This window comes from Myxocyprinus asiaticus, chromosome 13, assembly GCF_019703515.2.
Source record: "Myxocyprinus asiaticus isolate MX2 ecotype Aquarium Trade chromosome 13, UBuf_Myxa_2, whole genome shotgun sequence".
Classification (NCBI taxonomy): Eukaryota; Metazoa; Chordata; class Actinopteri; order Cypriniformes; family Catostomidae; genus Myxocyprinus; species Myxocyprinus asiaticus.
In genome coordinates this window covers 40,518,148-40,538,675 of record NC_059356.1, presented here as the reverse complement: position 1 = coordinate 40,538,675, position 20,528 = coordinate 40,518,148, and the positions used below count along the sequence as shown (strand labels likewise).

Sequence of the window (20,528 nt, the reverse complement as noted above, 5' to 3'; positions counted from 1 at the left end):
ACCATTTTTGTGTTGATTTTTATGTTTGTTTTGTATCATTGTCCTGCTGGAAGATCCAACCAGGGCTCATTTTAAGCTTTCTGGCAGAGGCAGTTAATTTTTGATTTTATCTGTTGGTATTTGATAGAGTCCATGATGCAGAAAAACAGCCCCACAACATTCAAAATGCAGCACCACATTTAACCGTGGGCATTGGGTACTTCATCTCTGTGTAAGCCAAACCCATCTCTGGTGTTTGCTGGCAAAAAGCTCTTTTTTTTTTTTTTTTTTTTTGTTTTGTTTTGTTTCATCTGACCAAAGAACCCGGTCGCATTTGAAGTTCCAGTAGTGTCTGGCAAACTGAAGACGCTTGATTAGAGCAGAGGCTTTTTTCTTGAAACCCTCCCAAACAACTTGTGATGTCTGATATTTTATTTTTTTATGCTTACCCCAAAACCCAACTAATTTCTGCAATTCTCCAGCTGTGATCCTTGGAGATTCTTTGGCCACTTGAACCATCCTCCTCACTGTGCGTGGAGACAGTATAGACACACGTCCTTTTCCAGGCCGATTCTTAAGATCTCCAGTTGATTGGAACTTCTTAATTATTGCCCTGATGGTGGAAATGGGTATTTTCATTTCTTTGGCTATTTTCTTATAGCCACTTCCCATTTTGTGAAGCTCAACAACTTTTTGCACATCAGAACTATATTCTTCAGTCTAACCCACTGTGACTGATGATTAAGAGAATTTGGCCTGTGTGTTACCTCATATTTATACCTCTGTGAAACAGGCAGTCATGGCTGAACAATTTCATGTTCCTTGTCACCCAGGTGCAGTAAAATATGAACGGGAGTATACTTCAGATATATTTTACTCATAAGAATTTCTAGGGGTGGCAAACGTGTTTTGGAGAAAAATATTTATTTAATAATGAGATTAAATTTTTTTAAAGTTTTTTTTTTTTGTTTGTTTGTTTTTTTTCCCAGCCTCCTTTGCTCATATTTACCAAGGGTGCCAATATTTTTGGCCACTACTCTGTGTATGTGTATGCGTGTATGTATATGTATGTGTGTGTGTGTGTGTGTGTGTGTGTGTGTGTGTGTGTGTGTATATATATATATATATATATATATATATATATATATATATATATATATATACACACACACACACACACACAGTTGTGCTCAAAAGTTTGCATACCCTTGGAGAATTGATAATATATGTACCATTTTTAAAGAAAACATGAGTGAGCAGGCAAAACACTTATTTCTTATGGGATTCATATTCAGCTGTAGGTTATAACAGAATGGCACAATCATAAAATGACCCATTCAAAAGTCTGCATACCCTTAGTTCTTAATACTGTGAATTGCCCCCTTTAGCATCAATGACAGCATGCAGTCATTTGTAATAGTTGTCTATGAGGCCCCAAATTCTTGCAGGTGGTATAACTGCCCATTCGTCTTGGCAAAATGCCTCCAGGTCATGCAAAGTCTTTGGTCGTCTTGCATGAACCGTACGTTTGAGATCTCCCCAGAGTGGCTCGATGATATTAAGGTCAGGAGACTGTGATGGCCACTCCAGAACCTTCACCTTTTTCTGCTGTAACCACTGGAGGGTCAACTTAGCCTTGTGCTTAGGGTCATTATCATGCTGGAAAGTCCAAGAGCATCCCATGCGCAGCTTTCGTGCAGAAGAATGCAAAATGTCTGCCAGTATTTTGTGATAACATGCTGCATTCATCTTGCCATGAATTTTCACGAGATTCCCCGTGCCTTTAGAGCTCACACACCCCCAAAACATCAGTGAGCCACCACCATGCTTCACAGTGGGGATGGTATTCTTTTCACTATAAGCCTTGTTGACCCCTCTCCAAACATAGTGCTTATGGTTGTGACCATAAAGCTCTATTTTGGTCTCGTCACTCCAAATAACAGTGTGCCAGAAGCTGTGAGGCGTGTCAAGGTGTTGTCGGGCATATTGCAGCCGGGCTTTTTTGTGGCATTGGCACAGTAAAAGCTTCTTTCTGGCAACTCAACCATGCAGCACATTTTTGTTCAAGTATCATCGTATTGTGTTCCTTGAAACAACCACACTGTCTTTTTCCAGAGCAGCCTGTATTTCTCCTGAGGTAACCTGTGGGCTTTTCTTTGTATCCCGAACAATGCTTCTGGCAGCTGAAATCTTTCTTTGTCTACCTGACCTTGGCTTGGTATCAAGAAATCCCCGAATTTTCCACTTCTTAATAAGTGATTGAACAGTACTGACTGGCATTTTCAAGGCTTTGGATATCTTTTTAAATCCTTTTCCATCTTTATATAGTTCCATTACCTTGTTACGCAGGTCTTTTGACAGTTCTTTTCTGCTCCTCGTGGCTCAGTATCTAGCCTGCTCAGTGCATCCACGTGAGAGCTAACAAACTCATTGACTATTTATACACAGGCACTAATTGCAATTTAAAAAGCCACAGGTGTGGGAAATTAACCTTTAATTGCCATTTAAACCTGTGTGTGTCACCTTGTGTGTCTGCAACAAGGCCAAACATTCAAGGGTATGTAAACTTTTGATCAGGGCCATTTGGGAGATTTCTGTTATCATTATGATTTAAAAAGGAGCCAAACAACTATGTGATAATAAATGGCTTCATATGATCACTACCCTTAAATAAAATACTTTTTATCCGCGCGTTACCTTGCCAACGTGTTTGTCATGCGAGAGGTCCAAGCCAACCCTCACCCCTCCCAGAGCTGCACAGAAGTGAAAATCTGTAGTTAAAAAGTATATAAGTATTGTTTTGCTTCTGAAAATAATCAATCGTTTTGGTTCAGAAGAAGTTTATTTATCGACTGGAATCGTGTGGATTATTTTGATGCACCCTAAATATGCATTTTGGTGGCCGTTTACTTGCATTGGTTGGAGACAGAAGCCTGGAATACTTTCCTAAAAATCTTAAATTCTGTTCTGATGAAGAAAGAAACCCAGATACATCTTGGATGGCCTGAGGGTGAGAAAATTATCAGCAAATTTTCATTTTTGGGTGAACCATTCCTTTAATTTCATTGTGCTGTGATTTCATTGTGTTTTCAGCTTTTGTTTGGTCACCGTAGTAGATACATATTTAAACAGCTTCTTATGCTGTTTGAAGCACTGTATGATTTTTACAATAACAATAATCGTAGTATCCTAATTATTTTGTCAGATGCTATGGTCACCATGGAAAAATGTTGTAAGGGCCCTCAGTGTTGCAGTTACTCAGTGTTGTGAGGGACTTTCCAAGCCAACCTGACCATCAACAAACTCCCTTTGGCTGACTTTCCTCCAGGAGTGCACTGCTAGATGGCAGTATTTCCTCCTAAACGAGGAGGAAGTGAAGAGAAATTAAACAACGTTTATAAACAGGCTAGGCCGAACAGGGGGAGAAACTACGTTTATGTCTTCTACTGAGTGAAATGCAATTTAAGTTCAGTGTATACTCCGGTTAATACGTTAATATTGGCACTGCTTTTGACATAGGTTGTCCAGCTGAGGTCGGAAGAGGGAAAAGGGAGAATATGTAGGAGTCATTTCTCTCTCCCTGTCCTCCTCCAGTTGCCTCCGTGAAAGGAGAACCAGAAACTGCGAAAAGAAATTGATTGATCGTTCAGCTTGATCGACGATGGCGGACAGCGTTGGAAATGAAGCCAACGGTCAGGACCACGGGACGCAGTTGTCCGCGAGTTTGGCTCATTCTATGCCGGGGCACTCATCAGTCTCGCCGCCTCCGGCAGCAGCCGCAGAGACCGGCCTGGCTGTGGTCGCTCCCTGGGTCGCGCATACCATCACTCCCGCCGTGGAGAGCGGGTTCGGTGTGATGAGCCATGTGGCGGATTCCACCGTCCCCGCGGCCCTACCTCTGCCGCCCGGAATGGGCTCGGTGGTCCCGGGCGGTGCGCCGAATCTGGCAGGAGCGGGCCTCCTGTCCCAAATTCACGTCACCTCATGGGACCCCACGTTAAGCACCGACTGGGATAACGAAAAGGCGTCTCAGCAATGCATTCTCCGGATAAAAAGGTAATGTTGTTTCTGTATTTGGTTTCAGAAACGTAAGTCATCTTGTCACGTTGTCACGTTATGCGTGCTATCTGTATTTTTAATCAACTTTCATGCCCAAACACATGATGTATATGTGTGCCAGTGTGCTGAAGCTGAAGAGTAGCCTATATCTGCATGGACATGAGAATAATTTGACTTGATCATAGACAACCGCATAGACAAGTTTCAGTATAGCACTAATAATGGAACTGTGGATATTTGGGTCAGTTATCCCCAAAAGTATTCAGCTTTGGGTCAGTTATGTTTCTCTCCAGTTATATCTCAGCTCCATGGTATGTATGTGATTGCCATTTCCTCCTCGGGGCAGGCCCGGCTCCAATCATGAACTTGGCCCACCTTGAGAACTTCACCTACACCCACCTCTCCAACTGTTCGGCCCACCCGGAGGGTCCTATGGCCCACCTTGCATCTTAGAGCTGGAGCCAGGCCTGCCTCTGGGTTTTTTATTTTTTATTTTAAATATGCATTATGTGATTATAATTTCTTCTGAGTGATGTCTTTGTGTGTGTGTGTGTTTTAACTAATTATATACTGTTACTCTCCTCTCTTATCGACTATTCAGGGACATCATGTCCATCTATAAAGAACCTCCTCCGGGTATGTTTGTGGTTCCCGATCCTCACGATATGACAAAGGTAAGCATTGGGAGATTTTTCCTGAAGCATGGTGATATTTCAGTATATCCCCCTTCTATTCTGTGTTCCCTTCATCCTTTCTTCTATTGCGATATTCCTACAAAACAATGAAGGTTTTACGTGCACAGCAGTAAATTGATCAATTTGGATAATATTGCCACCAAAACACAAGTCAAATTAAAGGGAATTTTTTTATATTTTATTGGTATAGGCTAATATAGTCAGTAGCACCACAGATGGATTTTTACTTTGCTTGCTACACTAGTTGTTTTGACTCATCCCTAGTGTCTTGTCTTTTGACAGAGTATATTCAATTATCATTGCATTTTTGTATCATGTTCTTGATGATCATAGGGGCTTATGAGGCCGAGCATGTGACTTGTTCTTTATTATAAGATGCTCTGGTAATTGTTTTTATTCAGTATGTGCACTTTCTAGGTACCGGTAGTCGCTTTAGGGAGAAAGTGTATGTTAAAGGAATAGTTCACCCAAAAATGAAAATTCTCTCATCGTTTACTCACCCTCATGCCATCCCAGATGTCTACAACTTCTGCTGAAAACAAAGATTTTTAGAAGAATATCTCAGCTCTGTAAGTCCATACAATACAAGAAGTGAATGGTGGCCAGAACTTTTAAGCTCCAAAAAGCACATAAAGGCAGCATAAATGTAATCCATACAACTCCAGTGGTTATATCCATGTTTTTAGAAGCGATGTGATAGGTGTGGGTGTGAAACAGATCAATATTTAAGTCCTTTTTTAAACTATAAATTCTCCTTCCTGCCCAGAAGGGGGCGATATGCACAAAGAATGTGAATTGCCAAAAACGCAATTAGAAGAATGTGAAAGTGGTTTATAGTAAAAAAGGACTTCAATATCGATCTGTTCCTCAACCACACTTATGTATTGCTTCTAAAGACATGGATTAAATCACTGGAGTTTTATGCTGACTTTATGTGCTTTTTGGACCTTCAAAGTTCTTGCCACCATTCACTTGCATTGTGAGGACCTACAGAGCTGAAATATTCTTCTAAAAATCTTTGTGTTCAGCAGAACAAAAAAGTCATACACATCTGGGATGGCATGAGGGTGAGTAAATTATGAGAGAATTTTCATTTTTGGGTGAACTATCCCTTTAAAGGTAAATGTACTTGTTTTATTTTGACTTTTTTGAGAGTTATAGTGACAATAGTTATGTTGTCACAGTATAACCACACTCTCTTTATAATGTGCCACATGGTATCTTGCTTAAACATTGTATTCTGCCAATTGAGCACGTTTCACAATTCTAAGACTGCGACTTCATATTATACCATCTCTTAATGCCTGTGATGATTCAGTAACTAGTAATATTTTGCTCCTCTTGGGTGCACTGACTCATGATCCTTATCTAGAACAGATGTAAATGTATAATTTCACATATGTAGCAACACTAAAGCAATGGTTCTCAACCAGGGGGCTTAGGCCAGCTTCCAAGAGGGCTCAAAATAATTTAAAATAACTTGTATTAAAATAATCTAACTTAATTCCAATCAAGACAGAGGCCTACAACTTATAAAATGACCATGCCTGAAACGTCTGGAATCACGAAATTAATTGTAATACATTGTTTTAATCTATTAACACTCCTAGTTTCCAGAGGGAGGGGGCCTTTAAATATTTTATTTTGAAAAGCTGGGCATTGGAGTCAAAAAGGTTAAGATCCACTGCTCTAGAGGTTGTCTGATTTATCCATATTGCAAGTCATCTCGCAGTATCCTTACCACCACAAACTCCTAACAATCAAACCTTGCTGATGGAGTAGTCCGGTTGAGTGAAAGATTTCTGGCATTGAGAAATAAAATCCTCCTCCTCCTGCCTCCACAGATTCACGCCCTCATCACCGGCCCCTTCGACACACCATATGAGGGTGGCTTCTTCCTCTTCCTGTTCCGTTGTCCCCCTGACTATCCCATCCACCCTCCACGAGTCAAACTAATCACTACAGGGCACAACACTGTTCGTTTCAACCCCAACTTCTACCGCAATGGCAAAGTGTGCCTCAGCATCCTTGGGTAAGTGTTGAAGCAAACAGTGGGGTGACGTGTCTCTGCGAACTGATTTTGATTTGTTTCTGTTTAATGCTGTAACTGGACTCTCACATGTTGCCAAGTTTGAAAAGAGAATTTTAGTTTCTTTGTTACTTAATGAGCAGCAGTCACAGTCATTTTGTGTTTTGGAAACTGGCCCTACAACTTGCAAACTATTTGTCATGAGAATTTTATTCTGTCTATTCAAATAGCATTCCTTTATGATCTGAATTTTGGTTGTTGTTTTTTTTCTACAGCACTTGGACTGGGCCAGCATGGAGTCCTGCGCAAAGCATCTCTTCCGTTCTTATATCTATACAGTCCCTGATGACAGAAAATCCTTACCACAATGAGCCAGGCTTTGAGCAGGTACCGCAACCTCTGAAATGCCTTTTTTTATTATTATTATTATTAATATTAAATCATTGAAGTAAAAAGTAAGTTAAATAATCTTCACGGTTTTTCCTTGTCCTGCTGAACAGTATGCTCTCCTGTAAACATTTAAAGTTTTTTCACAGTGAATACTGTATTTATTTTGCACTTTCATCTGTTTGCTAGGAAAGGCATCCAGGTGACAGCAAAAACTATAATGAGTGCATCCGCCACGAGACCATGCGAGTTGCTGTTTGTGATATGCTAGAGGGTAAAGTGCCATGTCCTGAGGCCTTGTGGTGAGTGACCGCTTCCCCTCCAAAAAGCACCCTATTGCAGCATCTTGGTCCTTTTTAAAGGACGTTAGCCTGTAGTGTGAAAGTCTCTTTGCTAAAGAAATATAATCCTGAATGTACTTCGTATTGGAGATATTCTTGACAAACTCATTTACAAACCGAATCCACATAACGAGGTTCTGCTGTTATAGTCTTAAAGGTATAGTTCACCTATAAATTAAAATTCTGTTATCGTTTACTCACTCATGTTGTTCCAAATCTTTCTTTCCTCTGCGGATCACAAAACAGATGTAAGGCAGAATGACAGTCATAGCCACCATTCACTTTCTTTCTATGGAAACTGATGCATTAGGCTCCCAATTTTCTTTTTTGGTTGAACTGTCCCTTTAAGAGCCTTGTTTTTTTGGTTCCTAGGAGTGTGATGGAGAAATCCTTCCTGGAGTACTATGATTTCTATGAGGGGGTTTGCAAAGAACGTCTGCATCTCCAAGGGCAAAACATGCAGGTAATGTTTGTTTGTGAGTGTGGTTACTTTTCACAATGCCTTCTGCTTCATTTCACATTGACTTTGCGATTGTCATTTCAGTTGTCATCATAACACTATGAACACAAACTTATGCAACCTTTTATTTATCATTGTAACATTACAAATATACATATTAGCTGTGGTGAGTCATTCATTTTAGTATTTGCAGAATACCAATAAGTACAAAGAATCTGACGTACTACCACGCCTCTAAAGAGAAAAGAGATCTTCAGTTGAATCATTCAGGACAGCTTCCGTTTGCCTGGAGCTATAGAGTTATTGTCAAGCCACAGTATGAATTAGTATTCAGGCATTTTGTAGTTGTGACGCACATGGTTATAGGGAGCTGCTGTACAGATTGTGGTGAATTTTATTTTATTTATTTTTTTGGTCTCTGTTTGGTTTGTTCTTTGATAGTACTTGAATAGTATGTTGTGATCTTGTGTTAGAGTTGGAAGTAGAAAGGAAAAATATAACTGAACAACTCAAAATGCAAGTTGGAAGTGTGGCATATATGTTATAATTAAGGTTGCCGATTTAATACGTTAATTCTGAGCGATTAATTATTTAAAATAACGTGTTTAAAGTAACTCAATTAATCACGCCCCTTGACCTTACGCACATTTTTTTATAAGGAGTTTTCCTACCATCGGAGTAATTCAAGCTTTAAGAACCACCTTCATGTTTTTGCAGTCAGTGCAACTCCACAAAAAACTTCAGAACAAAATGAGTTAAGAAGCCTTAAAGGGATAGTTCACCCAAAAATGAAAATTCTCTCATGATTTACTCACCTTCCCAGCATGCCAGGGGTGTATGACTTTCTTTTTTTCTGCAGAACACAAATTAAGAATCTTTCAGCTCTGTAGGTCCTCACAATGCAAGTGAATGGATGCCAAACTTTTGAAGCTCTTAAATCCACATAAAGGCATCATAAAAGTAAGCCACAGAGTGAATGAGTTGGTTGGTTGTTTCAAGAAGGCGCCGGTGTGTGTGGCGAGCCGTCTGTTACCTGGTCTGTTTGTTTGTGTTTTCGTTCTGTTTACGTCTCTTTTCGTTCAAAATGTATCCGCTCTGTTGGTTTATGACCACCAAACACTACTTAACATTAAAATCTCTGTTGAAGAGCTTTTTAAACATGCCCCGAGAGGACCGTGTACCTACCTTCCTCCCATTCTGTCAGCTATTCTGGCATGACTGCGCCGGTTGCCCTGTGTTCTACCCCGGAGAAAACATAGTTGAAGATGTGGAAAGCGAGACGGATTATCCGTTAAGGTTAAGTCCTGTCTAGCACCGTCTTCTGTGATCCATCCTCTCCTTTTCCTACATGAACACGAACCGGACCATGGCCTCTTCATCTCCTGGCACTGTCTTGAACCGCGGTATCAATGGATTCAGCCTATTGCTCCTGAATCCTTCGTTGAGCGCCCTCAGCACTTGTCTCCGCATCTTCGTAGAGGTGGAGTGGAACTGCGAAATCTACACCCGCTGTGTCGTGTATTACAGATGGAATGCGACCCCTTCGTTGCCAGGTTGGCTTTGGTTATCGTGAGATCGCTACTAAATAAAACATTCATTTTGAATGAATTTTTTTTACTTCACAATGCTTGGATTTTTTATTTGTAACTGAAACTTGTTTGAACACTGGTGATTTGACCCCTTTTTCTGAAGTTGTTCCTCCGGATTGTAATTTCTTTAGCTCTCCTCGGACAACGGGTAGGGGTGGAGGACTTGCATCTATTTTTACAAATATTTTTCATTGCCGGATTTTAACAACTGATGTTTTTTCCAGTTTTGAATTACAACTGTTCCAAATAGATTTGCCTGAGTCTGTGTTGTGTGCTGTGGTTTATCGCCCACCTAAATCCAACAAGGACTTTATTAAAGAGTTTTCATGTCCAAGTATGACAGACTTTTAATTCATGGGGATTTTAATATTCATGTGTGTTGCCCATCTAACTCTCTGGCTAAAGACTTCTTAAATCTTATCTTTAAAACCTTGTTCCGTCTGTGAGAGTTTCAACACATGAACACGGTTAAAAATCTTCAATTACTTCCATTCTTGAAAGCCCTCCTCCTCACATGAGCGCAGAGGCTCTTCTCAATCTGTTTAACACTTCTTGCTTCAATATTTTAAACTCTGTCGCTCCTTTAAAGGTTAAGCTTGATAAACCCAAATCGGAGCCTTGGTTATATGATGTTACTTGTGGTCTCAGACAGACTTGCTGGAGGGCTGAGCGTAAATGGAAAAAGATCAGCACCAGGTGTCTTTTGAAACTAAGGGATTCTCTGTCAAATTACCAGAAGAAAGTTAAAGTGAAGTCAAAGTATTTTTCAGACATAATTGCTAAAAAGTGTCATAGGCCCAGAGTTTAATTTAACACTATAAATGCTGTTATTAATCCTATTGATACTGCCAGTCTCAATGTGTCTCAAGATACCTGTGAAAACTTTCTTTGCTTTTTTTGTTAATAGGATTAATAATATTAGATCGCTTATCTCCAGCTCAGGATCCTTCGGTTCCTTTTATATGTTTTGCTGCTTTTAACCAGTTTGTGCCTGTTACTACTACTTTTCTGGCTGAAATAATAGATGATTTAAATCCTTCAAACTGTCCAAATGACATTATTCCATATAGGTTTCTCAAATAAGTTTTTGATACTGTTGACCCTAGTATCCTGACTATAATTAATAGTTGTCTTCTAACTGGGTCTGTGCCCGCGTGTTTTAAACATGCTGTGGTACAGCCTACTCTTAAAAAAAATAAAAAATAATAATAATATGGACCCATATTAGTTTACATTAACTTTAGTCCGATTTCGAAACTGCCTTTCCTTTCTAAGGTTTTTTAGAAAATTGTTCTCAGTCAATTGCAGAGTTTTTTGGATATAAACGCTGTTTTTGAAGTCTTCCAGTCTGGGTTTCGAGCACAGCACAGAGTCTGCATTTTAAAAGTTCTAAATGACATTTTTTTTTTTTTATCTGTTGATTCTGGAGACTCTGTGATTCTTGTATTATTGGACCTCAGTGCAGCATTTGATACCATAGATCATGATACCCTTCTATCCTGCCTCGAGCAGTCAGAAGGTATCTAAGGAACTGCTCTGAAATGGTTTAAATCTTATTTGTCCAATAGAAGATTTTCAGTTAACTTTGGTCAAGTCTCATCCTCTTCTGCCTCCCTCACTTGTGGGGTTCCCCAAGGGTCCATCCTTGGTCACACTTTGTTTTCACTGTATATGCTGCCCTTAGGGTCCATTTTTAATAAAAATGACATCTCTTTTCATTGTTATGCGGATGACATGCAAATGTATCTGCCACTGAGAAAAAAATATTAAGAGTGCTGTAGGATCCTTACTGGCCTGCTTGGATGATATTAAAATTTGTATATCTATGAACTTCCAAAATCAGAATCAGCTTTAATGCCAGGTATGCTTACACATACAAGGAATTTTCTTGGTGACAGGAGCTTCCAGTGCACAACATACAAAACAGCAACAAGACATAGACAATAATAAAAAAATAATTAAAAATCGAATAGAAATAAATTAAAAATGTAATAGAAAATAAAGTATATATAGAATACACAATAAGACAGTATATATGCATATACATACTCACATACTTACACATACATATACTCATACACACACAGACACAAACGTAGTGCAAAACTGAATACAAATCTGTTATATACAGTGCAAGGGAATGTAACGGCAGAAGAAGTTGGATGTGTTGGATAAATATAAAAAGACTAGACTGTGAATTGCACATAATTATTGCTCAATGGGGCAGTTTTAACTGTTCATGAGATGGATAGCCTGAGGGGAAAAAACTGTTCCTGTGCCTGATGGTTCTGGTGCTCAGAGCTCTGAAGCGTCGGCCAGAAGGCAACAGTTCAAAAAGGTAGTGGGCAGGGTGAGTGGGGTCCAGAGTGATTTTTCCAGCCTTTTTCCTCACTCTGGAAGTGTATAGTTCTTGAAGGGAGGGCAGGGGGCAACCAATAATCCTCTCAGCAGTCCAAACTGTCCTTTTGTAGTCTTCTGATATCCGATTTCATAGCTGAACCAAACCAGACAGTTATTGAAGTGCAGAGGACAGACTCAATGACTGCTGAGTAGAACTGGATCAGCAGCGCCTGTGGCAGGTTGAACTTCCTCAACTGGCAAAGGAAGTACAAACTCTGCTGGGCCTTTTTCACAATGGAGTCAATGTGGGTCTCCCACTTAAGATCCTGTGAGATGGTAGTGCCCAGGAACCTGAATGACTCCACTGCTGCCACAGTGCTGTTTAGAATGGTGAGGGGGTGTACCTCCTAAAGTCCACAATCATCTCCTCCGTTTTGAGCGTGTTCAGCTCCAGGTTGTTTTCACTGCACCGGACAGCTAGCTGTTTAACCTCCATTCTGTATGCAGACTCATTTTCATCTCGGATGAGGCCGATGACAGTGGTGTCGTCTGCAAACCTGAGGAGCTTGACAGAGGGATCCTTGGCAATGCAGTCATTGGTGTAGAGGGAGAATAGTAGTGGGTAGAGCACACATCCCTGGGGGGCACCAGTGCTGATTGTACATGTGCTGGAAGTGAATTTCCCCTGTCTCACAAGCTGCTGCGTGTCTGCCAGAAAGCTGGTAATCCACTGACAGTTAGACGTGGGAACAAAGAGCTGGTGTAGTTTAGTCTGGAGTATAGCTGGGATGATGGGAAAGCCGAACTGAAGTCCACAAAAAGGATCCTTGCATATGTCCCTGGTCTGTCCAGATGTTGCAGAACATGATGCAATCCCATGTTGACTGCATCATCCACAGACCTGTTTGCTTGATAAGCAAATTGAAGGGGATCTAGAAAGGGTCCAGTGATGTCCTTCAGGTGGGCCAACACCAGTCTCTCAAATGATTTCATGACAACAGACGTCAGGGCGACAGGTCTGTAGTCATTAAGTCCTGTGATTTTTTTTTTTTTTTTTGATTGATCGTTTGAAGCAGCATGGGACTTCACACTGCTTCAGTGATCTATTGAAGATCTGTGTGAAGATGGAGGCCAGCTGGTTAGCACAGGATCTAAGACACGCGGGTGAAACACCATCTGGGCCTGAAGCTTTCCTAGTCTTTTGTTTCCGAAAGACATGGCACACCTCCTCTTCACAGATCTTAAGTGAAGGTTGAGTAGCAGGAGGGGAGAGGAGGGGGGGTTGCAGGAGGTGTTGGTGTTTGTGTGAAGTGAAGGTCAGGGCTGGTGTGGGGTGTGAGATTGGGCCTTTCAAATCTACAGTAGAACTCATTCAGGTCGTCAGCCAGTTGTTGGTCCACCACAGAGTTGGGGGTAGGAGTCCTGTAATTCGTAAGTTGTTTCATGCCACTCCACACTGATGCAGGGTCGTTAGCTGAAAACTTGTTTTTCAGCTTCTCAGAGTATCTTCTTTTAGCCACTCTGATTTCCTTATTCAGTGTCTTCCTGGCCTGATTCTACAAGACTTTATTCCCACCTCTGTAAGCATCCTCTTTGGCCTGATGAAGCTGCCGGGTTTCTGCTGTAAACCACGTTTTGTCGTTGTTGATCGTTAAATAAGTCCTAGTAGGAATGCACATATCCTCAAAGAAACTGATATATGATGTAACAGTATCTGTGAGCTCATCCAGGTCGGTGGCTGCAGCTTCAAAAACACTCCAATCAGTGCAGTCAAAGCAGGCTTGTAGTTCCAAATCTGCTTCATTGGTCCATCTCTTTACAATCTCTCTACAGGCTTAGCAGATTTTAGTTTCTGTCTGTAGGTTGGAAGAAGATGAACCAGACAGTGATCAGAGAGTCCCAAAGCTGCTCTAGGGACAGAGCGATTATGCATCCTTTATTGTTGTGTAGCAATGATCCAGTATGTTCCTGTCTCTGGTTGGGCATGTAATGTGCTGTTTGTATTTGGGAAGGTAACATGTGAGGTTTGCTTTGTTAAAATCCCCAAGAATAATAATAACTGAATCCGGGTATTGTTGTTCCGTGTCTGTGATTTGATCAGCCAGCTGTTGCAGCGCGGCATTCACGCACTCGTTTGGCGCGATATACACACTCACCAAAATAAACGAAGGAAAATCCTGCGGCAAGTAGAGGCTTTCAGTTAATAAAGAGTGCTTCCAAATTAGGACAGAACATCTTTAAAGTTGTTACATCTGTACACCAACTTTCATTGATGTAAAAGCATGTTCCATCGCCTCTCGTTTTTCCGGTTAACTCTGCGGTGCGATCTGCTCTGAACAACTGAAAGCCCGGCAGATGTAACGCGCTGTCCGGAATGGCTTCGCTCAGCCAGGTTTCTGTGAAGCACAAGGCAGCAGAGATTGAAAAGTCCTTGTTTGTACAGGTGAGGAGATGTAGTTCGTCCGTTTTGTTAGGAAGAGAGCGGAGGTTCGCTAGATGAATGCTCGGCAGCGCTGTTCGAAAGCCGCACTGACGGAGCTTGACCAGCACGCCGGCTCGTCTCCCTCGCCTGTGTCTCTTGAACAGCAGAGCTGCGCCTCCGACTAAAATGTCCAGCAAAGCATCCAAATATTCAAAAACCGGGAAAAGATTGTCTGGTATATGTTGTCGAATGTTGAGCAGTTCGTCCCTGGTAAAACTGACTGGAAAAAGATTACTAAACACAGGACAAACAAACAAAAACAACAAAAGAATAGGAGCGCTCCACACCGAGGCAGCCATCCACGGCGCCATCATGATCTAAATGAAAGTAAAACAGAGATTGTTTGTTTTGGGGGCTTGGACTTCCTAGATTCCTCAAACCTGGGCCCTTTCGCCCCTTTTTGTAACCTAGGTGTACTGTTTGATAACACTCTAAAATTTGACAAACAGATTAACTCAGTTGTCAAATTGAGCTTTTTTCATTTATGATTACTGGCCAAAGTTAAGCCTTTTCTGATTTCTATTGATTTTGAGAAAGTGATTCACGCCTTTGTTTCCACACGACTGGACTACTGTAATTCTGTTTATGTAGGAGTCAGTCAGTCATCACTGTCTTGTCTGCAAATGATTCAGAATGCTGCTGCTAGGCTCTGACGGGTACACGCAAGCGAGATCATATCTCCCCCATCTTGGTCTCTCTCCATTGGCTGCCGGTGCGCTACAGAATTGATTTTAAGATCGTATTATTTGTTTTTAAATCGCTGAATGGTTTAGCCCCATTTTACCTTACTAATCTACTGCAGCTACATAATCCCACAAGGTCTCTTAGGTCCTTTGAACAGAGAACTTTGATTGTTCCCAGGTCCAGATTAAAGCAAAAGGGTGACAGGGCTTTTGCAGTAGCCACCCCAAAACCCTGGAACAGCTTACCCTTGTACATAAGAAATGCCCCTTCTTTATACATTTTTAAATCACTGCTGAAATCTCATCTTTTTTCTGTGGCATTTGGTCCAACAGAGTTTGGTTAATTATTAGTATTTTACATGTTTTATTGTTGTATGTTCATTGGTATTATCCTTATACAGTGTTTTATACTTGATTATTGTACAGCACACTGGTCAACAGTCTGTTGTTTTTAATCGTGTTTTATAAATAAATTGACATTGACATGTAACTCCAGTGGTTAAATCCATGTGTTCAGACACTATATGATAGGTGTGGGTGAGAAAAAGATCAGTATTTAAGTAATGTTTTTATATAAATTCTCCTTCCTGCCCAGTAGGGGGCAATATGCATAAAGAATGTGAATCGCCTAAAACAGGAGGAGAATGTGAAAGTGGAGATTGACTGAGCAGGGAGGAGAATAAAAAAGGACTTAAATATTTATCTGTTTCTCACCCACACCTATCATATAACTTTATAAGACATGGATTTAACCACCAGAGTTGTCTGGAATACTTTTATGTTGCCCTTATGTGGATTTTGGCACCCATTCACTTTCATTGTATGGACCTACAGAACTGAGAAATTCTTCTCAATTGTGAGTGTTGCCACCTTGTGGACCCACTAATTAGTGCAAATAATTTGAGGCTCGTGCGCATTCTGCGGTTTAAGGCCAAAGTGATTGTCCGCTTTGCTGATTGCTCTGTGCGCAGTATGCGTGACGCAAATTTCGGCATGTCTGCAAATTTCGGCATGTTTGACTGTCTGCAAGTGGCCTAGATTTTCTCGAGACGTGGACAAACCTCGTCTGTGCACAACGTTGGCACATGTGGCTGCTGTTGACTGTACTAAAAGTGTATCGCATAGTAGTTGTAGTGCACATGGGTCGAACGCATTCGAATTCGTTCACAGTCAGAAGAGAATACTTGAAAGGCAACGTGGTTGATTGGGTGCAATCTGATCTGGAACACATAAAAACGAAATATACCCAGGCCTTTAGATTAAGCATGTTAGAAAAACTGGGCCACACGTGTTCAGTGTTTGAGCACTCTGCTGATGACGAAATTTGCGTCATGCATCCTGTGCGCAGACGCATAGCGTTTGTGTCTAACCGAAGTATACTTTTAACATGAGAATGCATGCTGCTCTGTGTTAAGTTCAAAGACAGCTGTAGGCCAGTGATGGTTTTATGTTTAACGATGTGGAAATAAATCAAGTAATACATTGACTTCTAAAGCCACTTTTTGTATTGTCTAATCAATGCTTTACTTGAATGCCACAATAATATAATGTTTTTGAATTATCTGAATAATCTCATGTAATTAATTGGCAGTTTTAGTTAAAATTAAATATGTATTTTCTGTTCATGGGAAAGCAACTGATTTTGCTTTTTAACTGTGGTGGTGTCTTTTACTAGACCCAAGTTCAGCATAATATTCCGAAAAGTTTTGTTCCTCCTTTTTGTGAACTGTCAAATAGTGATATTTTATCCATTTCTTTCAGGATCCTTTTGGAGAGAAGAGAGGTCGTTTTGACTACCAGGGTTTGTTGACCCGTCTCAGAGCCATCCAGAGGCGATTGCGGGAAAAGTGCCCAACAGAGGAGAATGACGGCGACTCTGACTCGGACACCAGCTCTTCCGGTACTGATCCAGACAGTCAGGGCAGCTCACAGCCTTAGAGCACCCTCTAGCGGTGCAAAGAGAGCAAGGTTATATCGTTTCCCTTTACCTGCATTTCTGGACTCTCAAGCGGGCACAAATGCGAGGAGAGCCGAGTAAGCCTAGAGAATCTGCTCATGGAGAACAGGTGTTCTCTGAGTTTCTGTCTCTTCTGATTGGTTCAAATTTTCCCCCTTGTTCCTTGTGTGCTGGCCAATGACTGCCTTTTTGTTTTGCCGTATTTCTTCCCTAATGAAGAAGAGTTTCAGAGTTTCAAAAGGAGAATGAAGGCCTTGAAAATGGTGTGTATGTGTGCATTTATAAGAGAGCAATGTAGTTTCTCAGTAGGTCGACACAGCCTCTGCCTTTCAACTCCGTGCTTCTTCACCCCCTGCCTCATCCGGTAGAGCTCCACAGAAAGAAGAAATATTCATACTAGTCAAAAAAATGAATAACGATAATAAAATCTCTCTTGAAAACAACCCAGTCTGCTTGCAAATACACAAATCTCACCTATAGTTTGCGAGTTTCCTGGTCTTTTTGTTCCACTGTTTCCTTGATGTCTAATAATTATCGAAACATGTATCTTGTTACCTTATTGAATAATTTAAAGGGATAGTTCACCCAAAAATTCTCATATAATTTACTAAACGTCATGCTGTCCCAGATGTGTTGACTTTCTTTTTTCAGCAGAACACAAATTAAGATTTTTAGAAGAATTTCTCAGCTCTGTAGGTCCATACAATGCTAGTGAATGGTGATCAGACATTTTATAGCTCCAAAAATCACTTAACAGAAACATAAACATAATTAATATGACTCCAGTGGTTAACTCATTATCTTCAGAAGCGGTATGATAGGTGTGGGTGAGAAACAGATCAATATTTATAGCATTTTTTTTCTTTTTTCTTTACTCTAAACCTCCACTTTCACATCTGAAAGTGAAAGTTAATGTGGAGATGTAGAGTAAAAAAAGGACTTAATATTGTTCTGTTTCTCACCCACACCTATTGTATAGCTTCTGAAGATATGGATTAAACATCTGGAGACATATGGATTACTTTTTTTGCTGCCTTTGTGCTTTATGGAGCTTCAAAGTTTTGGTCACCATTCACATGCATTGAATGGACCAACAGAGCTGAGATATTTTTCTAAAAATCTTTGTGTTCTGCTGAAGAAAGAAAGTCATACACATCTGGGATGGCATGAGGGTGTGTAAATTATGAGGGCATTTTTCATTTTGGGTGAACCATCCCTTTAAAGAAATGAATATGATTATAAATTGTGTTGAATGAATTGAATACTACACTTTAAGAGAAAGACTAACAGATGCAACTTTAAAAAAATGTACATAGAATTGTCCATAGAGATTTATTTTAATGTTCAATGTACTTGACATGGTATTGAACAGTAAAGTGAAAGTATCAGCAGCCTGCCGACTGATTCCCAAAGCACTTATGGGAAAGGTTGCCTTTTGAGTGTTGATTCGTTAAAATTACAGTTTAGTTGGTTGAATTTAATTATATCTCTTAATTGTAAAGCTGTTGGTCATGTGTGAAAAGATAAATGTGTTCTGTTATTGTTCTGGCAATAACCTTGTGGAACTGAAAAGGCAGAAACATTTGTAGTGTTTGATAATTCCAGTCCTAATGCTTAGACATCAGTTCCACACCTGCTTCAGCACAGAATTCCCCTTAAACATTGCTACAGATTTTCTATTTTGTTCTCTTTACCGGGGATACTGTGGTCACTGGTGTCCTCATATGCAACAGGATGAAGAGAGTGCACCAACAATCTATTGCAATCCATCCCTTTAAAGAGTAGGTAGTTCCCCACAGCATGCTAAACATAAACTTGTAAACATGTACCTTTTATCCAAGGAAAAGCAGATGACTTGTCGGTTTAGAGCACTTGATTCTTACCAAGCTTATTCCTGGACTGAATGACAGTTGATGGTGAACCTCCATTAAAAAAAACAAAAAACATCTTCAACAAAGTTCTACTGTCTCAGATGGACCATCACAAGTACAGTTCTAAGATTTTTTTTGCATGTGTTATGTCTAGGACTTCACATTTTGACAAAACAACACTGTTGGATTTCTTGATTGGTTGATCTGAATAAAAATTTCACTCTAAACATATGCTTCTCTCATAGAATGCTCTGAAACAGGAAAGAGTTCCCTAGTTTGACTTTGTGATGTACTAATGCTTTTTCCTTGTTTGGAAAATAATTGAGAATGAATTATGTAAATAATAAATGTATCAATGAATTGCAACTAAGAAGAAAAAAAAATATATATATATATATATACAGGTGCATCTCAATAAATTAGAATGTCGTGGAAAAGTTCATTTATTTCAGTAATTCAACTCAAATTGTGAAACTTGTGTATTAAATAAATTCAGTGCACACAGACTGAAGTATTTTAAGTCTTTGGTTCTTTTAATTGTGATGATTTTGGCTCACATTTAACAAAAACCCACCAATTCACTATCTCAAAAAATTAGAATACATCATAAGACCAATAAAAAAAACATTTTTAGTGAATTGTTGGCCTTCTGGAAAGTATGTTCATTTACTGTATATGTACTCAATACTTGGTAGGGGCTCCTTTTGCTTTAATTACTGCCTCAATTCGGCATGGCATGGAGGTGATCAGTTTGTGGCACTGCTGAGGTGGTATGGAAGCCCAGGTTTCTTTGACAGTGGCCTTCAGCTCATCTGCATTTTTTGGTCTCTTGTTTCTCATTTTCCTCTTGACAATACCCCATAGATTCTCTATGGGGTTCAGGTCTGGTGAGTTTGCTGGCCAGTCAAGCACACCAACACCATGGTCATTTAACCAACTTTTGGTGTTTTTGGCAGTGTGGGCAGGTGCCAAATCCTGCTGGAAAATGAAATCAGCATCTTTAAAAAGCTGGTCAGCAGAAGGAAGCATGAAGTGCTCCAAAATGTCTTGGTAAACGGGTGCAGTGACTTTGGTTTTCAAAAAACACAATGGACCAACACCAGCAGATGACATTGCTCCCCAAATCATCACAGACTGTGGAAACTTAACACTGGACTTCAAGCAACTTGGGCTATGAGCTTCTCCACCCTTCCTCCAGACTCTAGGACCTTGGTTTCCAAATGAAATACAAAACTTGCTCTCATCTGAAAAGAGGACTTTGGACCACTGGGCAACAGTCCAGTTCTTCTTCTCCTTAGCCCAGGTAAGATGCCTCTGACGTTGTCTGTGGTTCAGGAGTGGTTTAACAAGAGGAATATGACAACTGTAGCCAAATTCCTTGACACGTCTGTGTGTGGTGGCACTTGATGCCTTGACCCCAGCCTCAGTCCATTCCTTGTGAAGTTCACCCAAATTCTTGAATCGATTTTGCTTGACAATCATAAGGCTGCGGTTCTCTCGGTTGGTTGTGCATCTTTTTCTTCCACACTTTTTCCTTCCACTCAACTTTCTGTTAACATGCTTGGATACAGCACTCTGTGAACAGCCAGCTTCTTTGGCAATGAATGTTTGTGGCTTACCCTCCTTGTGAAGGGTGTCAATGATTGTCTTCTGGAC

The 20,528-nt window shown here is 40.4% G+C and overlaps 1 protein-coding gene across 1 annotated transcript; it reads left to right on the top strand.

Moving 5' to 3' along the window:
* Positions 1-3,348: 3,348 nt before the first annotated feature.
* On the top strand, positions 3,349-19,238 carry ube2z (ubiquitin-conjugating enzyme E2Z). Its single transcript, XM_051713934.1, has 7 exons — positions 3,349-4,035; positions 4,640-4,712; positions 6,578-6,765; positions 7,038-7,149; positions 7,339-7,451; positions 7,863-7,953; positions 16,806-19,238. Exons 1-7 carry the CDS (start codon positions 3,641-3,643, stop codon positions 16,980-16,982), a joined length of 1,149 nt encoding a protein of 382 aa, XP_051569894.1. The 5' UTR covers positions 3,349-3,640; the 3' UTR covers positions 16,983-19,238.
* Positions 19,239-20,528: the final 1,290 nt, after the last annotated feature.

Excerpts from the sequence above, each read along its gene's own strand:
- ube2z (XM_051713934.1), top strand. The coding sequence starts at position 3,641 with ATGGCGGACAGCGTTGGAAATGAAGCCAACGGTCAGGACCACGGGACG. Across the intron at positions 6,766-7,037 it reads GTGTGCCTCAGCATCCTTGG|CACTTGGACTGGGCCAGCAT; the intron begins GTAAGTGTTGAA and ends TTTTTTCTACAG. Across the intron at positions 7,954-16,805 it reads TCCAAGGGCAAAACATGCAG|GATCCTTTTGGAGAGAAGAG; the intron begins GTAATGTTTGTT and ends CATTTCTTTCAG.